The sequence below is a fragment of the Oryzias latipes genome, assembly GCF_053564925.1.
Source record: "Oryzias latipes strain Hd-rR chromosome 1 unlocalized genomic scaffold, Olatipes_Hd-rR_3.1 chr1_Y".
NCBI lineage: Eukaryota > Metazoa > Chordata > Actinopteri > Beloniformes > Adrianichthyidae > Oryzias > Oryzias latipes.
The window spans coordinates 1,207,846-1,226,380 of record NW_027616335.1 but is presented as its reverse complement, the minus strand read 5'-3'; the positions used below and the strand labels follow the sequence as shown (position 1 = coordinate 1,226,380).

The window sequence follows — 18,535 nt, the reverse complement described above, 5'->3', positions numbered from 1 at the left end:
AATGAATATATTGATTGCAGTTTAGGAATAAAATTGATCTTTTAGATTTTTTATATATTAAAAGAAAGTCTATTTAGCATAAATAAGTGTTTGTTCAAGTGTTTGTGAGCTCTGGATCATTAATTTTAAAATTCATTTATAGCACTTTTCAACCTGGTGGTACTCAAAGCACTTTACATAGCCCCACATCCCTCTTTTGCTAAAAAACAAACAAACACCAACATGAGAGCAGGTTTCCTTCCTTACCAGAGGCTCTTATGGGTTTAGTACCACCTGGTATCAATCAAACTGCCAAAGACGTCCCCTTTACACACTATGTGTATGTCATCAGAAAGACTAGGTCCATATCTGTTCTGGAAAAAAGTGAGCAGAATTTTCTTTTTTTACATTTCCATTTGGTTTTCTTTCTGAAAGAGTTGGGACTTGTTTTAAAGATGCCATGTGCCATGTTTTTATTTTCTAGTGCCTATAAGTTCTTTTTAGGGAGTTTATTACAGCATTACACCTCTACCCTTTAATAACCCAACTAAGTAAAAATAAAACTAAAACAATGAAAAAAATGTTTTATTCAATTGCACGAGGAATAGCTACAATCAGTGTTTTTACAAATATTTTTTTAAAATATGCTCAGCCATTTGTTTGAGCTAGCAGTGATAGGTTTAAAATCAAATAACTAGATGGAAGCAGCTCATCAAACTTTCTCAAGTGTTTGAAATGTTTAAAATAAACCTACAGTGTGTCAATATACCTTTTACAACAAAAGAATGGTTCATCACCTTTGGAGAACACGAGAAGAGAGCTTCCCCTATTTCAGATTCAGCTGAATTTGACCAGATTTTAGAATAGATGCATATTGTAGACGCACTGAAGCTCTCACCATATCTAACTATGTCCTAACAGCTTGTTCAGATGACAAACTCCTGTTTACAAAATGTCACAGCTGATATGAAAAAAAGTTTTATGTACACAGGTGTGTCAGTGCCAAGTACCACTGTCTCCAGAAGCTTTTATTTTGAAACTCACGTCCTTTTCTTAGCCACCGAAAACACGTGATGGTGTACATTAATCTGCACTTTATCCTGCTGTTTGAATGTTACATTTCTAAAGATTTGGTCTGAGGCTGATAAACTTTTTGTTAAAATAATGCAAGGAAAAGTTTTAACCTGAAAGCTGAACAATGCTCTTATTTTTCTTACCTCTGTGCTGTTCTATCACGTCTAATTAAATTTCTCCTTATCATTACCCATCTTTATGCTATTACTATCATGACGTTCTCCTTTTTTTCCTCTCAGTCTCTAATTTTCACCTGAAAGTGATGGGCTGGGTTTTTTTCTCTCCCTAACAGACAAAGACGAGTGCAGCAAGGACAATGGGGGCTGCCAGCACGAGTGCATCAACACTGTGGGCTCTTACGTCTGTCAGTGCCGTCACGGCTTTGTGCTGCATGAGAACAAACATGACTGCAAGGAAGGTGAGTTGCATTTGCACCCCCCACCCACACACACACAGTATCATAAAAAACTGGCTTCTTCTTACACTCATCATTATCATTTAGACCAGGGGTGTCAAACTCATTTTCACCGAGGGCCACATCAGCATAGTGGCTGTCCTCAAAGGGCCAGATATTACTTAGACATGTAACTAAATGTAATGAAAAATAAATGTAACTACTCCTTAATGTTAAATAACTCATTATTTATTAATTGTAACTTTTTAAAGTGACAATTACACTTGCATAGAAAACATATGTTTGCTTGTTATTCTAGCATAAATCCTTTTAAATTTTGTCTGCTTATTAAAACCCACGATCAAATTGTCCAAGTGAATAAAGAGAATAACATAAAACTGAGCTAAAAAGAACATGTATTACACGTGTAACATTTTACAAAAAAAGACTGCACACAGCCTTGCATCCAACTGATGGTTTGATGACAACAATTTGTCTGCATATAAGACCTGCAAACATTAAATAATTACAACTGCAGCTACACATAAATTATATGTAATCAACTAAAAAAATGTAATTTAAGAAATTATGAACTTTTATGCTCTCGCGGGCCTCATAAAGTGACACGGCGGGGTCACATTTGGCCCCCGGGCCTTGAGTTTGACACGCGTGATTTAGACTATAGATGTTACTCTGAAGTCTGGTTGTTGTGCTAAAAGACTTTCTGAGTTTGTCCATGAATTAGGTTGCATTTGCTAGTCACCATAACTCTTTGTATCTGAGGCCAAACAGCCTTGTTGGGATTAGCTTCAAGAATCTTCTGGTTTCTGGATTAAAGCTTGTTTGACAACAAAAGTAACTTAAGCCTAGTCAGTTGACCAAGCAACCACTAGGATGTTGTTACCATAGACGGTAGGACTAGATCAATAATCTCTGATGACACACATAGGATGTCTGCTGGAAATAAGAGTTAATGGGAAATTACTCCTTCCTGACATCAGCTCCTGGTGGTCTTTTGAGGAACTGCAAGATTTAGAATATCTAGATTTGAGAAAGTCAGGCTTAGTAAAAGGTTAAAAAAATTAATAAATATACCTGAAAGTCTTTTTGCATTAAAAGTTTTCACTCCTTCATCTAGACTTAATTCCCTCCACATGGTAGGCCTGCACAATTAATCGCAAATTTATTGTTATCACGATCTCAAGCTGTGCAATATCCATATCGCAAAGGTCAGCGAAAATCGCAATAAATGGTAAACCTTAAATGTGCTAAAACAATCTTATGGCATCTTGAACTATTTAATGAATTGAATAAATCCCTTTATGCATTTGACCAATCAGATGGAGCACTTTACGTTATTGACCAATCAGATGGAGCTTTATTTTAGATTTTGCACTCCTAATTAGACAAGGGTCATTTGGAGAATAATTTAAGGTATTTTGACTCTTATTTAAATTAAACTTTTGCAGTGAAATGGAAATGTTTTCGTTTTTTTTGCTAATTGTTCATTTATCGCAAGTTATATCATCATCGCAAAATTGATCACTAATATTGCAAATCGTGATTTTTTTCTCAGCCTAATACATGGGTTAAATTTACATATTCTTTAGCATTTATGAATAAACTTTAGATTTGAAAAAGGAAATTGCACTCTTCTCTTTGGTTACTAAGTAACAAGATTGGGCCAAAAAAAAGCTTCAAAATGATGTAGCACAAAAACAAAGGGTCACATGACTACACCCACCACCCATCTTTTACAGTTAAGGGTTTGAGTAGGTTTTAGTCTCACCCATCCTCAAAATTCATTTTTTTATTAGGAAAATAAATATTTATAATTTGACCTTTGCCACTTTAAGCATGTCTAAGTCAAGTCTTAAAGGCCCACTTTGGTGAAAATTGTTTTTTTTGTGTGTTTTTAACATGTTCTTATGGCATTTTTCTGATGATGGAGGACAGTTATGAAAAAAATTAAGCTTGAAATTGCATTTCTGAGTATTTCTTTTTTCAAAGCTTGTAGATAGAAGATAGAATCTGTGAGCCACAAGCTCCCTGCTCCACTTCATTCTGATGCATCCATTTGCAGAAAAGTAGATCCATCTACGTCTTTGTTTTCCTTGTCTGAGCTGGTATCTGCCTCAAAACTGTATGGATGGATAGCTCAAATAATAATTGCTATTCTTTTTGCACTGCTAATGTTAAGTTGGGGGTGCAAGGGAGAGTGTGTAAACAGAGAACTATCAGCAACAGGGAGGGGAAGGGGGCAAGGTTGCTGAGCACCAAGTCCTTCCCTCAAATCAGAGGTGAATTTCTAATAAACTCTAATGGGCTCCTCTGAAGAAATTATGTCCTAGAAAACAACAGTTTCTTGTTGTTTTTTTAGCCAAAGAACGGCATAATTATACTTAAAAGACTACTGAGAACACTTTAACATGGATCACCAGGTGATCGGTGTGAGTCTTTAAGTTTTTGGCCATAATTTTAATTCTCATGTCTATATTTCTATAAAAGTATTTTTTAAGTTTAATCAAGTACAAGTACAAAAAACAAAAACAAAGGGAACATATAATCTGATAATATCTGTACTACTATGAATGCAATAAAACAAATTGTATTAGATCGGGTGGAATTAGTACAAAGGGAAAAAAATAAAAATTCACAAATTGTACGAAAGTCCACAAGTCATAGAAGTGGAGTCTAAAGTTTCATCTTGTGATATTTAAGTTCAAGTCCTGTTTCTGTTGCTGGTTTGTTCTTTATTTTTCCTTAACTTGAATTGTGAATTTTTGTTTTTTCTCTACTTAAACTTTTACGAGATGCTACATAAAGAGCTCTCACCTCGTTTCAGTTCAACACAGCACACATATGACTCCAACATCGGACATGTTCAGTAGATGGGATGTCAACTCCATACTCAAAATCGACACGGAAAACCTTGTTCTTATTAAACGTGTCTCCAACAAGTTCAAACACTCAACAGACTGGAAGTGAAGACAGATGTGCTCAGTGTGTGCTGCTTGTGTGTGAGGAACAGACACAGAGTGGAAAAGGTTGCAGGTTAACAGACATCATAACTTATTCAAAAATTACTTTCACATTCCCACGCACATACTAAGACACACAACAGTTGAACTAACACACACGCCAGAGCTCTTTGAGGCTGAACTTTTGCAGACAAACACCCCATTAATACTCACATCTGTGTCTTACTGATGGCTCCCTATGCTGCTAGTAAAAATTAAAACAACAGGGAAACTTATAGGTTGCACTTTATTCATGTTTGTGTGTGCTTAGGGTTGGGTTGACTCAGTCATTTTGCTGAGAATTGCATGTATGACCACCATACAGCTATATATGGTTTTTTACATGCTTTGTTTGGAAACAACATGCTGTTCTTGTGGCTTAGGCAGCCTATGTTGGAAAATCTACTCTCTTTTCCCAAATGAAAAATGTATTTGGTTGTTTTCATCCACCTTATAAGTCAAACTAAACTGCAGGCAATTCAATAACAATGGCTTCTTTCTAACTACTAAAAAACTATATAGTGTGGGACTATCTAATGCCTTGGACTTTAAAAGTAATTCTACGCTCACTATTTGTTGTTTTTCTAATTGCCAAAAAAAAACCTTATAAATTAGATTATTTTTATTTTTATTTTTTTATTTTATAAAGATTATTTATTAATCCTATGTGTTCTGATGATTAAAACATGGACAGCTTATTAAAAGAATAATGAACATACATTTTTTCACAGGAAAATGGTTCAAACGCACTGCATTGCGGTCTATATTTGCAATTCAAGTGACCTTTGATGCACACTGGTTTTTCGTAGAGACTTCTGGGAAATTTGCAGGGAACTCGATTTTTTTCGATTCGTACAGCTCAACAAAATGGCAAACACACTATACACTGCTCAAGGAGTTCAGACACAACCAATATTTACAAGATGGGGCTCCTATCCCAGCATGCATCTATGTCAGATGCTCTTAGTTATGCATCCAATACTGCTATCCTTTAGGCTTGAATAGTTTGTTTGGCATATTCAAATTTATTACAGTCTGGAGGTTTCCACTATTTTCCACTGGTACACTGGTTTAATTTTCAGCAGCTGCAGAAACAAACACATTAAAGCGGTCGTGCAGTCCATGCTTTCATGTGAAATTCCCTCTGAACTCCTGACCAGGACATGTTTCTTTAAAATCCTTTCACTCTCTTTTGGCTCTCTTGTTTCTCTCCTTCCTGTTCCCTTTGCCATTTCCTCTGATCTTTTCCTGTACAACCACGATGTTAACATCCTTCCTATGTGTGTGCTTTCTGTGTCTCTCTGTGTTCATGTCCAGCTGAGTGTGAGCACAAGATCCACAGCCCCAGCGGGACCCTGAGCAGCCCCAACTGGCCAGACAAGTACCCCAGCCGGAAGGAATGCACCTGGGACATCACCGCCACACCGGGACACAGAGTCAAGATTGTAAGTGTGCAATCAAATGAAACCGAGTGCTCATGGCTGCCAGGCCTCCATGTCTTATAACAGCAGTCTCATGTTGCACACAGAAGCCTCTGGCTAACCCTCCCACTTTTGATTTGCTGCTTCTTTTTCTCTAATAAACCAAAATGAGAATAAAAAAGGTGCATGTTTGGATATTCATGTTTAACAGTAAGTATGAGCTCATGCATTAAAGCCATCTGGGTCCATCTAACAAGCATACAGTTGCCCCCCCTTCTGAGCTACAAAACCTGTTTGGAATAGATGAATACATTTTCATGCAGTTTCAAAACCGAAATGTAATCAAAAATTTCTATTGTATATAGTTTTTGTCATTACATTGAAGGCTTTCCAACTTTTTTGGTGTAGAAAAGTCAGTGCACTAAAAGCATTGCCCCCCCCCCCCCCCCCCACCCCCCCCACCCCCCGTCTTGTTTGTTGCGATTCTCTGACTTCAGACAGACATAGAACCAAGCACATTCAACTTTTGCATTAACTTTCAAAAGCTTTAACAATTTACCATAGTTGTTGTTTACCTTTTGGCAGGTCGCCACAGCAAATCAGCTTGTGGCTGCATAGTTAGTCAGTAGCAAACCCACACTGAGCCATCCAGCTGCTTTGAATGAATACCCATAATAAACCCAGATACCTAAAATACAGATGTTAAATTTATAATTGATCAGATATTTTACACGTGAAAATCATAATGTCTGGGTACTGTTAGAAAGGATTTAGTGTAAATGGTGTTTTTAACATGTTCTTGTGGTATTTTTCTCATAAAAAGAAAATTCTGCTTAAAATTGCATCTTTGAGTATTTCTTTATTTAAAGAACAGTGAACCAGGACCAAATGCTTAAAATGTCGTTGGAAAAAGACCTTATATGTCACAAAGAAAATACACTGTGATGGGCACAAGTTCCTCGATCTGCAACGCGGAAAGAAACGGGCCAATGGTCCCACCCACATCTCAGAGGCAAATTTGCATAATCTATGTCGTAGAAAACGATGCAGGTTTTCGAATTTTGACAAAAGCAGCATAATAGTAATTAAAATTGCTTTGGGTACGCTTCTAAAATAACTCACAAGATGATTGGAATGGGACTTTAATCCTATTACCATTTGTTCATATTCCACTCCGAGCGTAACACATACACATAGAGACCAAAATCCTTCCGATTAAAAATATAAATCTCTTTGCCTCACTCACATTCATTAGACAGATCAAGGCTGGTTGCCATCTATCATAAAAACACCATCGACTGTCATTCAGGTTTCATAATCCCCCTATTACTGCTTATGCAACAGGAAACACATTACATCATCCACTCTGATAACATCATGGTGGGTTCATACACTTGAATGTCAAACTTCTTTTGTTTTTGAGCATTTGAAGTAGCGTGGACAGCAAAAATTACACATACTTTGGTGAGATAACGTGTGTGTTCGTCCAGTTTCGATTTTACTTCAGACAAGAAGACATTTTTGAAACTTTTTAAGGTCAGCGTCCATTTAAAGGTAATTTGGGAGAATTTTGTTGGGGCACGAGAGTCTTTACAATGGTAGGAGTGTATAAGCTTTGTGAGAGTCTTTACAATGGTAGGAGTGTATAAGGTTTGTGAAACTAGAAGATGGGGTGATGACGACACCACTGTGAGATCAATTTGATTCCAGAAAAAACAAACATGTAGGACATTCTGTTGTTGCTTGTTCACTTACTTAACCTCTCTCATAATCACAAACGTCTCTTGAATGTTGTCGACAAAAAACACCAACCTGAAAGCATTTCCTGAAAATTCCTGAACGGCATCACGAATGAAAAAACTTCCTCCTTTGTTGTCCTCACAGTTAACATCCTTTCTCACACCTGCTTGATAGAAATCTGGCAAATAGTGAGTCATTCTACCTCGGTTTCATTCAGTGTGATTCAGTGAACATTCATGTCAGTCAGTAAACAAGACAATGAGAAGAAAAAAACATGAAACATAAAATTCTTTACTTCATATCGGACCGACATAATAAAGTGTGCAGTCCAGATGGTTGATTCACATCTGTCAGACTTTGGAATTCTGTTTTTTTTCTTGCATTTTTACAAATGTTGCAACTAAAGAAATTCTTGCAAAAAGGTTTCCGACATCTTAACGACCAAAGTGTTTTCAAGCATCTTTCTTAAAGGAAGAACGAGAAAGTAAAAAAGGACATGATGGAGTGTTTTTGTTTTGAATTTTGAAAAAGATTTTCTTCAAATTCAAAGCCAAGTCAAAACAAAGTGGAGACATTTCAATGCACTGCACCGAAGTGGACAAAAATATTCTTTCATGTTTGGGCCTTTAAGTCCTGCATTTAGTGGTACGTTGGGAATACGTCGCATGAAGGGGTTACAAAGAGATTTTATTCAACCTGCAAATTTCTTCTTAATTAGAAACTATGCAGGTGCCTTCCCAGAAGAAAATAAGATTTACAGAGGGGTTAAAGAAAAATCTCCGCTTTTATTTACATTCGAGCAAAAATGGACATGATCAAAATTTGCCACGGATATTTACAATTTTGGGTTGGACTGTAGATGTTACTTTCTCAAGTCTCAAATACCACACTAATTACCACACTAAAATTGTATTTTCATAGTCAAAACCAGATTTTTCTTAGTAACTTTCCATCAGGAAAAGCTATCTACTCTGGCTTGCAAAAGTGGTGCTTAGATATTTTAACACAGTGGATTTGCATGAAAAAGTGTGAAAATTTGGTTACCGGTGTGCATGTAAACTCATTTATCCTGTTGCCAGATATCTGCAGAACCCAAATTATCTGAGCACATGTAAACGTAGCTTAGAGTTTGTTTGGGATTTCACACTAAACTGCCCTTGAAGGCCCTTGTGATGCCTCGAAGTGTAGTTAAATTGGCAAAAATAAGACGTCTAAAAATATTGTCTTTAGTTGCAGGTAATCCAGCAACACGAGTGTTTCCTTTTATTTTAGAGCAAACTGTAGTGCACCTCTTTGTTGTTGTATATTAAAATGTTAAAATTAAAAATGTTAAAATTAATGTAAAAAAATTAAATTAAAACGTTTTATTCCTTTCAAATATATGAACATACAGTTCGCACAGTTTTCTTTTTGTTTAATCTCGCCCATAGATGTGTTGTGGTTTAATGCTCTTTTTGTCTGCCTCCACCTCTGCAGAGCTTCAACGAGTTTGAAATTGAACAGCATCAGGAGTGCGCGTATGACCACTTGGAGGCTTTCGATGGGGACAGCGACACCGCAGCAATCCTCGGCAGACTGTGTGGCGGCAAGATCCCCGAGCCGCTCGTCTCCACCAGCAACAAGATGTATCTCCGTTTCATATCTGACGCTTCCGTGCAAAGGAAGGGTTTCCAAGCTGCACACTCCACAGGTTTGACTCCATTTACCTACTTTAAATCTATTTTTTAAGCCTCTTTATACATTGTTTTGTGTTCTTGTTGACCAAAGTGACAGTCACAATCACCAGCATAACATCTCCCTCTAGTGGCTGGTTACAGCCTGTACATGCTGGTCATTCGTCCATAAAGAACGGAAGTTTATCCAGATTCAGTTGTAACTTTTATCAATGTCTTTTTTAGAGTGTGGAGGTCGTCTGAAAGCAGAAGCTCATCAGAAAAATCTGTACTCCCATGCCCAGTTTGGAGACAACAACTATCCAGGTCATACTGACTGCGAGTGGCTGCTGACCTCAGAGGAGGGATACAGCATCGAGCTCACCTTCATAACCTTTGAGGTGGAGGAGGAGGCGGACTGTGGCTACGACTTCATTGAGCTGTTTAACGGATATGATGCAAATGCACACCGGCTGGGTCGCTTCTGTGGTTCAGGGGTAAACATCCACTTTTGCTTTCCATCTTTTACTTGGAGGAATTTTTAGAAGACACAACTTTTTGAAGCAGATTGGTGAAGTTATTAACTCCCAAAACTTTAATTCATCTGTCAGTTTTCAGTCATTTTCTTTAAATAATACTAATATGCATCCAATGTAAGTGATGCTGTAACAGGGCGGATATAGAAGGAGTTGTAAGTTACACAAAAAGATCCAAAGAAAAATCATGTCAAATTTTGGATTCCTGGAATAATTTCAGTGTCATGTATTGGAAATATTTTAGAATGCCAGCTTAGTAGTCATGATTTTAGTTTTTCATATTTAATGCTTAGATTTATTAATTGAGAATTGATCTCAAAAGTTGTTAACAAACAAAACAAAATATTTACGGAATCTCAGAAAAAGCTAAAGTTGACCTAATTTTTCCCAAATCTCTCTGTCTTTTTTATCTTTAGCCCAGAGAAGGGATTTATTCACCGGGAGATGTAATGCTGATCCGTTTCCATAGCGACGACACTATCAGCAAAAAGGGCTTCCACCTGCGATACACGAGTACCAAATTCCAGGAGAACCTTCATGCCAGGAAGTGACTCTAAACCCTGGCTGTCGCCTCTGACCTCTGTGCGTCCTTAGCCACTGTTACTCTAAGCGTCTCCATGGCAACGAGAACAGATGCAGACAGCGGCCTGGGATCAGAGGAAGACGACTGTAATGTGAATACCTGCTTCCCCATAAGGATCCGCACGGGTCACTGCTTTCTGACACGAGGCATCAAAGACAATAAGATATCAACAAAGTTTGGGGAAGTCCATCTGAATGCTGCATGAGTCCTTGGCACGAAGGAGACGTGTCACGGTCGCATATCAAGTATCGGTGTGGAGAGTTCACGGCGATGGTTGCGCAAAAGCAGAAAAACACTCAACTTGTATCTTGAATAATAAACCATAGATGCAAAAGAAACTAAAGAATGCATCTGCAAAGGGAGTTCAGAGCCTTTGGTGACTCCTAATCCTAGAACTGTGCAACTTACTGTTATCAGGTGGCTGCTTATCCCAACAATAACTCAAGACAAACTGCTGACAGACGGTATATTGCCTTTGGGACTCGGCCCTGTTCAGCCCAGCTCAAAGTGGCAGCAGATTATTTTATTTCTTTGTGTTGTAAAATCCATTGTGTTTACTGTCTGTGCGTCTGAGGAAAAAAAGAAAAAAAACAGAAAGGACAAAAGCACACCGTTGTGCTCCCTTATTTTTTTTGGCAGAAAGCTTATACCCACAGTCTTTGTGGATCGGAGAAACAAGAACACATTAAAGAAAAGCAGACTTAAATCTTAACGATCTGTGACGTTGAGCCTTGCATCTAAGATTTTTGAGTTTGTATCATCTTGATCATGTTTTGCTTGTGTTTTTAGTTTATTCTTCAAGGAATATGTATGTACCGTATATATATATATATATATATATATATATATATAATGGATCAGAAGGGAATATTTTTCACAACTGTCTTTTGATTGTGCGTGAATAAGCGAGAGTCCCATGGTGCTAAAACAAAGATGAAGGGTTTCAAATGGAGACACAGCCAGTGTGCAAACAGCAGGCTGCATCAACAGCTCTATTCCTATGGAACTACAACATTGCCTTAGAATCAAATGTAAGTAATTGCAGGCGGCTCCCGAGCTGCTGCACAGGTCGATCAGTGGAGTATTTCGAAGGCTTTTTTAAATATTTTTGGACAGTGGTTTTGTTGTAGACGTGAAAGGTGTAAGATAGGAGTGTGTAATTATTGTAGGTGCTTATCTTACTTTGATGACCTCACAAAGTGTTTGTGCATTTCCCCAGATCCCCCTTCGGATCTTTTTCCCGCTTTAAAGACGTGTTTGGAGCACGGAGACAAAGAATTAGGGACTGTTGTTTATCATTTCAAAAAGGCTGTTCTCCGTTTTTAGAGTCCTCCTTTGTGCAAATGTGTGTTGTATCTGACTCTAGACAACCGTGTGTGTGTGTGTGTGTGTGTGTGTGTTTGTGTGTGAGTTAAGTTTAACTTTACATTGCTGTATGTGCCAAGCTTATAACCTGACCCTCTGTAGTTTCTGTTTCCTTGCTCCACCTCAGACACCGACGATTAGTCCTCTACATCACTCAATAAAATACACACAGGTTCAAAACACTTGTGTGCTTTATATATTACCCTCTATTGTGTTTCATATTCTTCTGGAGCTGACTTTTGATCACACAATCCATCAGTTTTTGGTCACCTCTTCCTTCCACAGCATTGTGAAGGTTCAGAAATGTGTCCTTGGGACTTCAACAAAAAGTTTCACATATGGAATAAAGGTTTTTAAGTAAAAACAACTTTGACTCCCTAAAAAATTGACAAATTTTAGCTTTTTGGACGGCTCTTGAGACATGCCCGGCAAAAAAGCAGCTTAATCAGTTTGTCCATGTAACACTCCAAATAGTAACCCTTGTGCTATCCTTGGGAGTTGGGTCATCTAGACCCACTAGACAGTGCACTGAACCTTTTTTCTTCAATGATTTGTGATCTTCACTGGTGTCTATGGATCCTCACCTTTATCCACCTTTGTCATGGTAGGAAGAACACGTCAATGCAAGGGTGGGGTCATCTAAGATAGCACAAGGGTTAAAAAGTCACCTTTTCAGTTGAATTTGTCTATTAAAAGTATCTATTCTACTCTTAGTTGTTCAAAAGACACCAGTTTTCTGTTGTTTTATCAGAAATGTGTCTTTTTGTTGTCAGTTTAGTGTTAGGCGCACAGTAAGGAAATCATTTGAAACAGGGTAAAGGGTTTAAGCTCTAAACTTTAAAGCAAATCCCATTTAACGAGAAAAACTAGTTATGCTGGTAAAATCCATTTTTAAATAAAATATTTCATTGATTTATTCCAGAGCTATTATTGTATTGCAAATACTCTAATTTTACAAAAATCTTACATTGCACAAAATACTGTGTCATATAGTTTGCAAGAAGGAAAAGAAAAGCGAAACGAAAACGGGGAAACGATTGTAATCAATACAATGTATATGGACTGCATGGAGGTGTACTGTAGTGGTTAGGGCTCTCCCCTCACAGGGAGCAGGTGCTGGTTCGAATCCCAACTGGGACATTTCTGTGTGGAGTTTGCACGTTCTCCATGTGCTCGTGTGGGTTTTGTCCAGGCACACCGGTTTCTCTCAGTGTCCAAAGGCATTCTTTATAGATTGATTGGTGTCTCTAAAATGTCTCCATGTGTTCATTAATGTGAGTGTGTGTGTGGCCCTGCAATAGACTAGTGACCCCGCCTGTAAACTTGGCAATGTTTTACGCCGGATGCCCTTCCTGACGCAACCTTCTCAAACCGGGCTTGGAACCGGCACAGGGGTAGAGAAGGGAACAGGGAGCAGCCTGGAGTCAAACCCTGGTTTCACGGACGGAAGGCGCCGCAAACCAGCACGAGCTAAACCGGCTCCATTTGAACAAATTTAAAGTAAAGATTGCAAAATGAAAAATAAAAAAAGCCCAAAGTTGATTTTTTTGTAAACGTAAAAAGTTTTTTTTTGTAAATCTTTTATGTTAGGAAATGATGACAAACTTGGCATAACTATTTTTCTGGAGTACATAACTGGATTGGGACATTAAGGAAAAAGGGTTCTTTTGAGTATAGAAATTATACATTACATTTAACACAAACTAAAAGTACACACAGTAGAAAAAAAAAGTTAAACCAACAAAAGACAAAAAAAAGCTTCCAAAATGAGGCATTTATACATATTTTAAAGATGTGTAACCTTTTAGAATTTAGAGAAACATAAAGGTTCAGTATTATTGTATCTTCCAGTTCCAATTTCAACCCTTGTGCTATCTTAGATGACCCCACCCTTACATTGACGTGTTCTTCCTACCATGACAAAGGTGGATAAAGGTGGAAACATTTCATGTAATCCATGGACACCAGTGAAGATCACAAATCATTGAAGAAAAAAGGTTCAGTGCACTGTCTAGTGGGTCTAGATGACCCAACTCCCAATGTTAAAGTGCGTAGGATTGCACAAGGGTTACGAATTAATGGAAATTTCTCCTCTCTGGTATCAGCCCTCGGAGGTCATCTGTGAACAGGAATGGAACGTGGAGGTTTTGGTCTGACCACACCTGCTGTGTTTCTGCTGAAGCTTTTGCTGGTGGTTTCTTCTCATAGTCGAGTCTTCTGTCCAGCAACAGAAAAAACATGCGGGCTTTCATCGTGGATCGAATGGCTTCAGCACTTACACTTTTCCTGGATTCTGGTTTTCTGCATAAGAAACATGCATGCAGAAGTATGGCAACTTTAACCATTGAAAATGCAAGCAAAGACCTCAATGTTTTGGCTGTAAACCAACCAATAGAATCCACTTTAAATTTTGTATGAGCAGAAAAAAACAAAAGAAAACAGATGATGACATTTAATGCAAATACATTCAAATATTTAGAAATAAGTCTGTTTGACTTTTCAGATTTGATTGTTTTATGGTCATGTATTTCCACTAAAGCTCATTGGCAATGGAAGTAATACTTTTAGTAAGTCTGTTAAGGCCCTTTACACAGTAAGTATTGCCATATATTTAAGAAACATGTATGTATACTGAGCAAAACTCCAGTATTTTTTATTAGTTTGTAGCTGAAATGAAACATATTGGTAATTTGACTGCATATGAGATCTCCATACTGAGACTCAGGAGCATGTGAAAGAATCGTCAGAACATCCTAAACGTCCTCTTCACACTGGCCTCATGCTGCTGTGGGATCCAAAGTCCTGTTTTTTGATCAGCAGACATGACCGTGCCTCAAAAAGGAGGTCATGGGATGATCAAATAGCCAGCGCGTCTTCAAATGACCCCCAGCTTTGGCTCAGAGTTAGACAGGCCAAACGTAGCTATAGGTTTGCTCAAATACAGGACGAGATCAAGTCTTAAAGAGATAAATGGAAAGCAAGAAGTTTGTTCCACAAGAGGAGAGCGATCCTGCAGATCACTTGTTGGACGTTGAGGCTTTGTATTTAGATGGATCTTGTTCTAGTATTCGTATTCAAAGAGCAAGTGGTGGAGTGCTGCTCTGAGAATGGAAAACTGAAGGTTTCAATTCAGTTATAGGGATTGTATTTGGGGCTGAAACCACAGCCGAGAATGCATGAAAGAGAAAAACTTTAATACACATATGTGCAGAACAATAAAAAGGACTTCAACTTAATGTGTAAGCCAAGTATTTATGAAATACTTACAGCTTTTAATGGGCAATAAAATAATAATGGGCTAAAGTAGAAAAAATATGAAATCTTCTAGCTTCTTTTTTATTTAGATTCAATGTTTGAGATAAAAACTTAAATAAAACTAAAATAAAATGACTGGAAAGGAATTGCATTTGTCTTAACTTTAACTAATGAAATTTTTCAGTGTCACTCTGAGAAAAATGGTTCTTATTGTAAAAAAATTTAGAGATGAAAGGAAGTACCAAAAAAAAACACAAGTTAAAAGCCATGTCTTTAAAAAAGGGAGTAACGATAAGAACCAAGAAAAAGCCATCAAGTTTTATGTGTCAGAAAATAGTAGATTTTAAAGTAATTTTTGAAAAGTTTTATTTTTTTTAGATTTCTTTCTCTGTAATCGTGACTTATTTCTGCTTTGAGCAGCAGGTACATCTAAACATTTGATTTTTAAGAACTAGTGTAATATATTACATCCGTCAAAAGTGAACCTCCCATGTAATAAGGAATCATGACACCGTCATGGGAATGTCTCTGACATGACAGATGTCAAGAACAGTTGTTGATAGTCTACAGATGGAGAGTGCCACAAAATGTCATCAATGAACAAGCTGGCTGTTCATAGAGTGCTGTATCCAAGTGTGTAAACAGGAATATGAGTGGAAGTGTGATAGGAAAGGGTGCTCTAGCAGCAGGGAGAACCGCAGCTGCTTAGAATTGGGACACAAGCTGTATTTAAGAAATTGAGGAGCATCAACATGAGCGGACTAAGACTGGAGTTGGTGCAACAAAAGCCACCACTAACAAGACATGGGCTATAACAAACCTCACATTCCTTGAGTCAAGCCTCTTCTGAAGGGGGAAAAGGTGGTAGTGTTGGTAAATGATTTATATTGCACATTTCAGATGAAAGTCAATTTGGCATTTAATTTGAAAATCAATGTCCCACAATCTGGAGATAAATGAAAAGGCATGGACTTTATGCTGCTAGAAGTCCAATTTAAAGTTTGGGGTGAAAATTCATTTTGCTGGACTTGGTCTTCTGTGTTGCCCAAAGTTCACAAGCAATGCAACCTTCTACCATTTTACCAGAAGACTTTGCTGTGTGCTGTGATCTAACAATTTAGTCGTCTTGAAGGTAACAACCAGAAGTCCCATTTACCTAAGCTTTGCCACAGGCTGATCACATCCATGCCCTGGCAATGTACCTGAACATACATCTTTGTTTATGGAGTTCAGGTTCAGTATGCAACCAATATAGACGTTGTGATTTGTAACCAGAGTTTACCCAGTTTCATGACAGCTAGAACATAATTTAGTTTTTTCCCACTCCAGAAAATGCTGCAAGAAGTCTCTTCAACACATCAGAGTTCTCCAACTAGTCACTTTTTAAAAATAAAATTGATTAAATAAATAAAAGCAGCTTGAAGGATATCTAACTGAAAAGACATTATTTTAATACAATACCTCAGAACGTTATAATCTTAAAAAATCCTGTATATTACACATTCATATTATATTATATTATATTATATTATATTATATTATATTATATTATATTATATTATATTATATTATATTATATTATATTATATTATATTATATTATATTATTGCAGATCTGGATTTCTGTGCTGGTCTTGTCATGTCTAGGAGAGGCCACTAGAGAGCAGTAGAGTCATATTTTTCAAAGTCCGGGTCTCAGAAATGGCGATTTCTCTGAACTAAAAGGCGGACCATTTTATTTTAAAGCACTAACATACATAAATACACGCGTAAAAAATATCTATTTCAAATTCCCACAGATGTTGATCGTTAAAGAGGTTTATAAACCCGGAATAAATTTAATGGCGCGTTCCATTGTGCGCTGCATCTTGGGATGTGAACATGGGAACTGAGGCAGATGCTGGGTCAGCCTGTAGTGGCCGCATGGCAGAGGTGTTTCCACAGATTGCAGCGATGTTGCAGCAGCATGTTCAAGCCTGCCTCACTTTGTCTCCCTCTACAGTCCAATCTGGGGAATGACAGTGACGTCATCATCTCTGAGCTTGTTTACCTTGTTACAGGGACAAGCTCCAAAGACATTTTCTAACTTATTCTGGTATTTAGATAATAATTTGATTCTGGCCAGCACAAATTAAAATAAAGAGTATTGATCATATTATTTATTTGTTTTAAATTTTATGATAAGTAAAAAATAATAATAAAACCTTCTATTGTCTCTTTCTGAACATTTCTTGATCGGGTAAAAGAGTTAAGAAAAGATAACATAGAACATATGTAAATAATAAAAAAAACAAGTCACACCTTGTAAATATGACATTTACATAAGGCTCCAGTGTAGTGGCTATGGTGCAGAATTGAAAAAAAAAAGTTTAATTTCAGTAAGAAATGCCAAATTTAATACACTGAAAAAAATCCCACAATGCAGAATTATAGATATATTACTGTATACTGACAGTCTTTAGTTTAAAATATAATGTCAAATAATATTTTATTATCAAGTTAGGTAAATAAAGAAAAATAAATTTATACAATATGAAGATTTTCACAAGCTGCTTCTTCTTAATGTCAGGTGTTACTTTTCTGCACTCGTTTCTTTATGGATCTGTAATCAGGTGAACATTTCCAATGTTTCCGTTACAGACACAAAAACGTACAAAATAACATTATCTCACTTGTTTTTTGTTTTTCTAAGGATGGCTTTAGAAAAATGTACAAACTTTTATTTTAGGGGGACTGGAACAGCTTTATTATGACTCTCAATAACTGGGTTTTTAACTTTCCTTAGGAAAAACACTCTTAACGTTCCTGTAGTCCTTCACTTATCTACTTTCCGAACTTGTAAATCCTAAATCCATATTCTTGCCTTTTCTTCTCATGATAGTCTTTCCAAGAGAGACAAGCAGACAGCAAGGATGAAAGAACAGGGACACAGCAGAGTCAAATCTACTTGTTTTAAATCCTTTAAATGTCAGTTAAGTTTAATATAAACACTGTTTTGCTTCAGTATTAAACTATATTTTGCTATCATTTAATAATTAAAAGTGACAACTTATTTATTTTTATTCAAACGTAAATGTACCACTCAGTTGTCTTTTTAGGCTTGTAAAACGGGAAAAAACTTTCAGTTTTTTATGCCTTTCTAATGGATCTAATTAAAATGTTAGCTGACTGGGCTTTCCGGAGCTTTGTCTGAACATTTTAGCTGTTCTGTGTTGGGTCTTTGTTGCTTCCTGTGCTCTTCAGTGAGCAGAACTCATCCAGCTTCAGCCTACAGCTCTCACAATCCTCCATGCCTGGTTTAGTCCACAAACCATCCAAGTGTTCAAGACTGATGTTTTTTTCTTTATCTTTTTAGAACATTTGAATTCCTCCAAAAAGAAAACAAAATCTTAAAATATAAACTAAAGATTTTTCTTTTACTTTAAAATGTGATGCTACTATAAAACCCCTCATTCGATCTCAAATCATGCCGACATTCCGGATATGTGAGATGTAGTCTGTTCATAAAACCATCACC

At 37.1% G+C, this 18,535-nt stretch overlaps 1 protein-coding gene across 3 annotated transcripts in view; it reads left to right on the top strand.

The window, feature by feature from the left end:
• The window catches only part of LOC101160961 (tolloid-like 1), a 54,410-nt gene extending 42,444 nt beyond the window's left edge, over positions 1-11,966 (top strand). For 2 of the 3 annotated variants that reach the window (XM_023957939.2, XM_023957935.2), the window contains 5 exons: positions 1,346-1,471; positions 5,785-5,912; positions 9,105-9,318; positions 9,527-9,777; positions 10,233-11,966. In XM_023957939.2, coding sequence (XP_023813707.2) covers positions 1,346-1,471; positions 5,785-5,912; positions 9,105-9,318; positions 9,527-9,777; positions 10,233-10,367 — 854 coding nt within the window. In that variant the 3' untranslated portion in view covers positions 10,368-11,966. The remainder of the gene's footprint in view (positions 1-1,345; positions 1,472-5,784; positions 5,913-9,104; positions 9,319-9,526; positions 9,778-10,232) is intronic. The other variant, XR_013654264.1, reaches the window with a different exon arrangement.
• Positions 11,967-18,535: the final 6,569 nt, after the last annotated feature.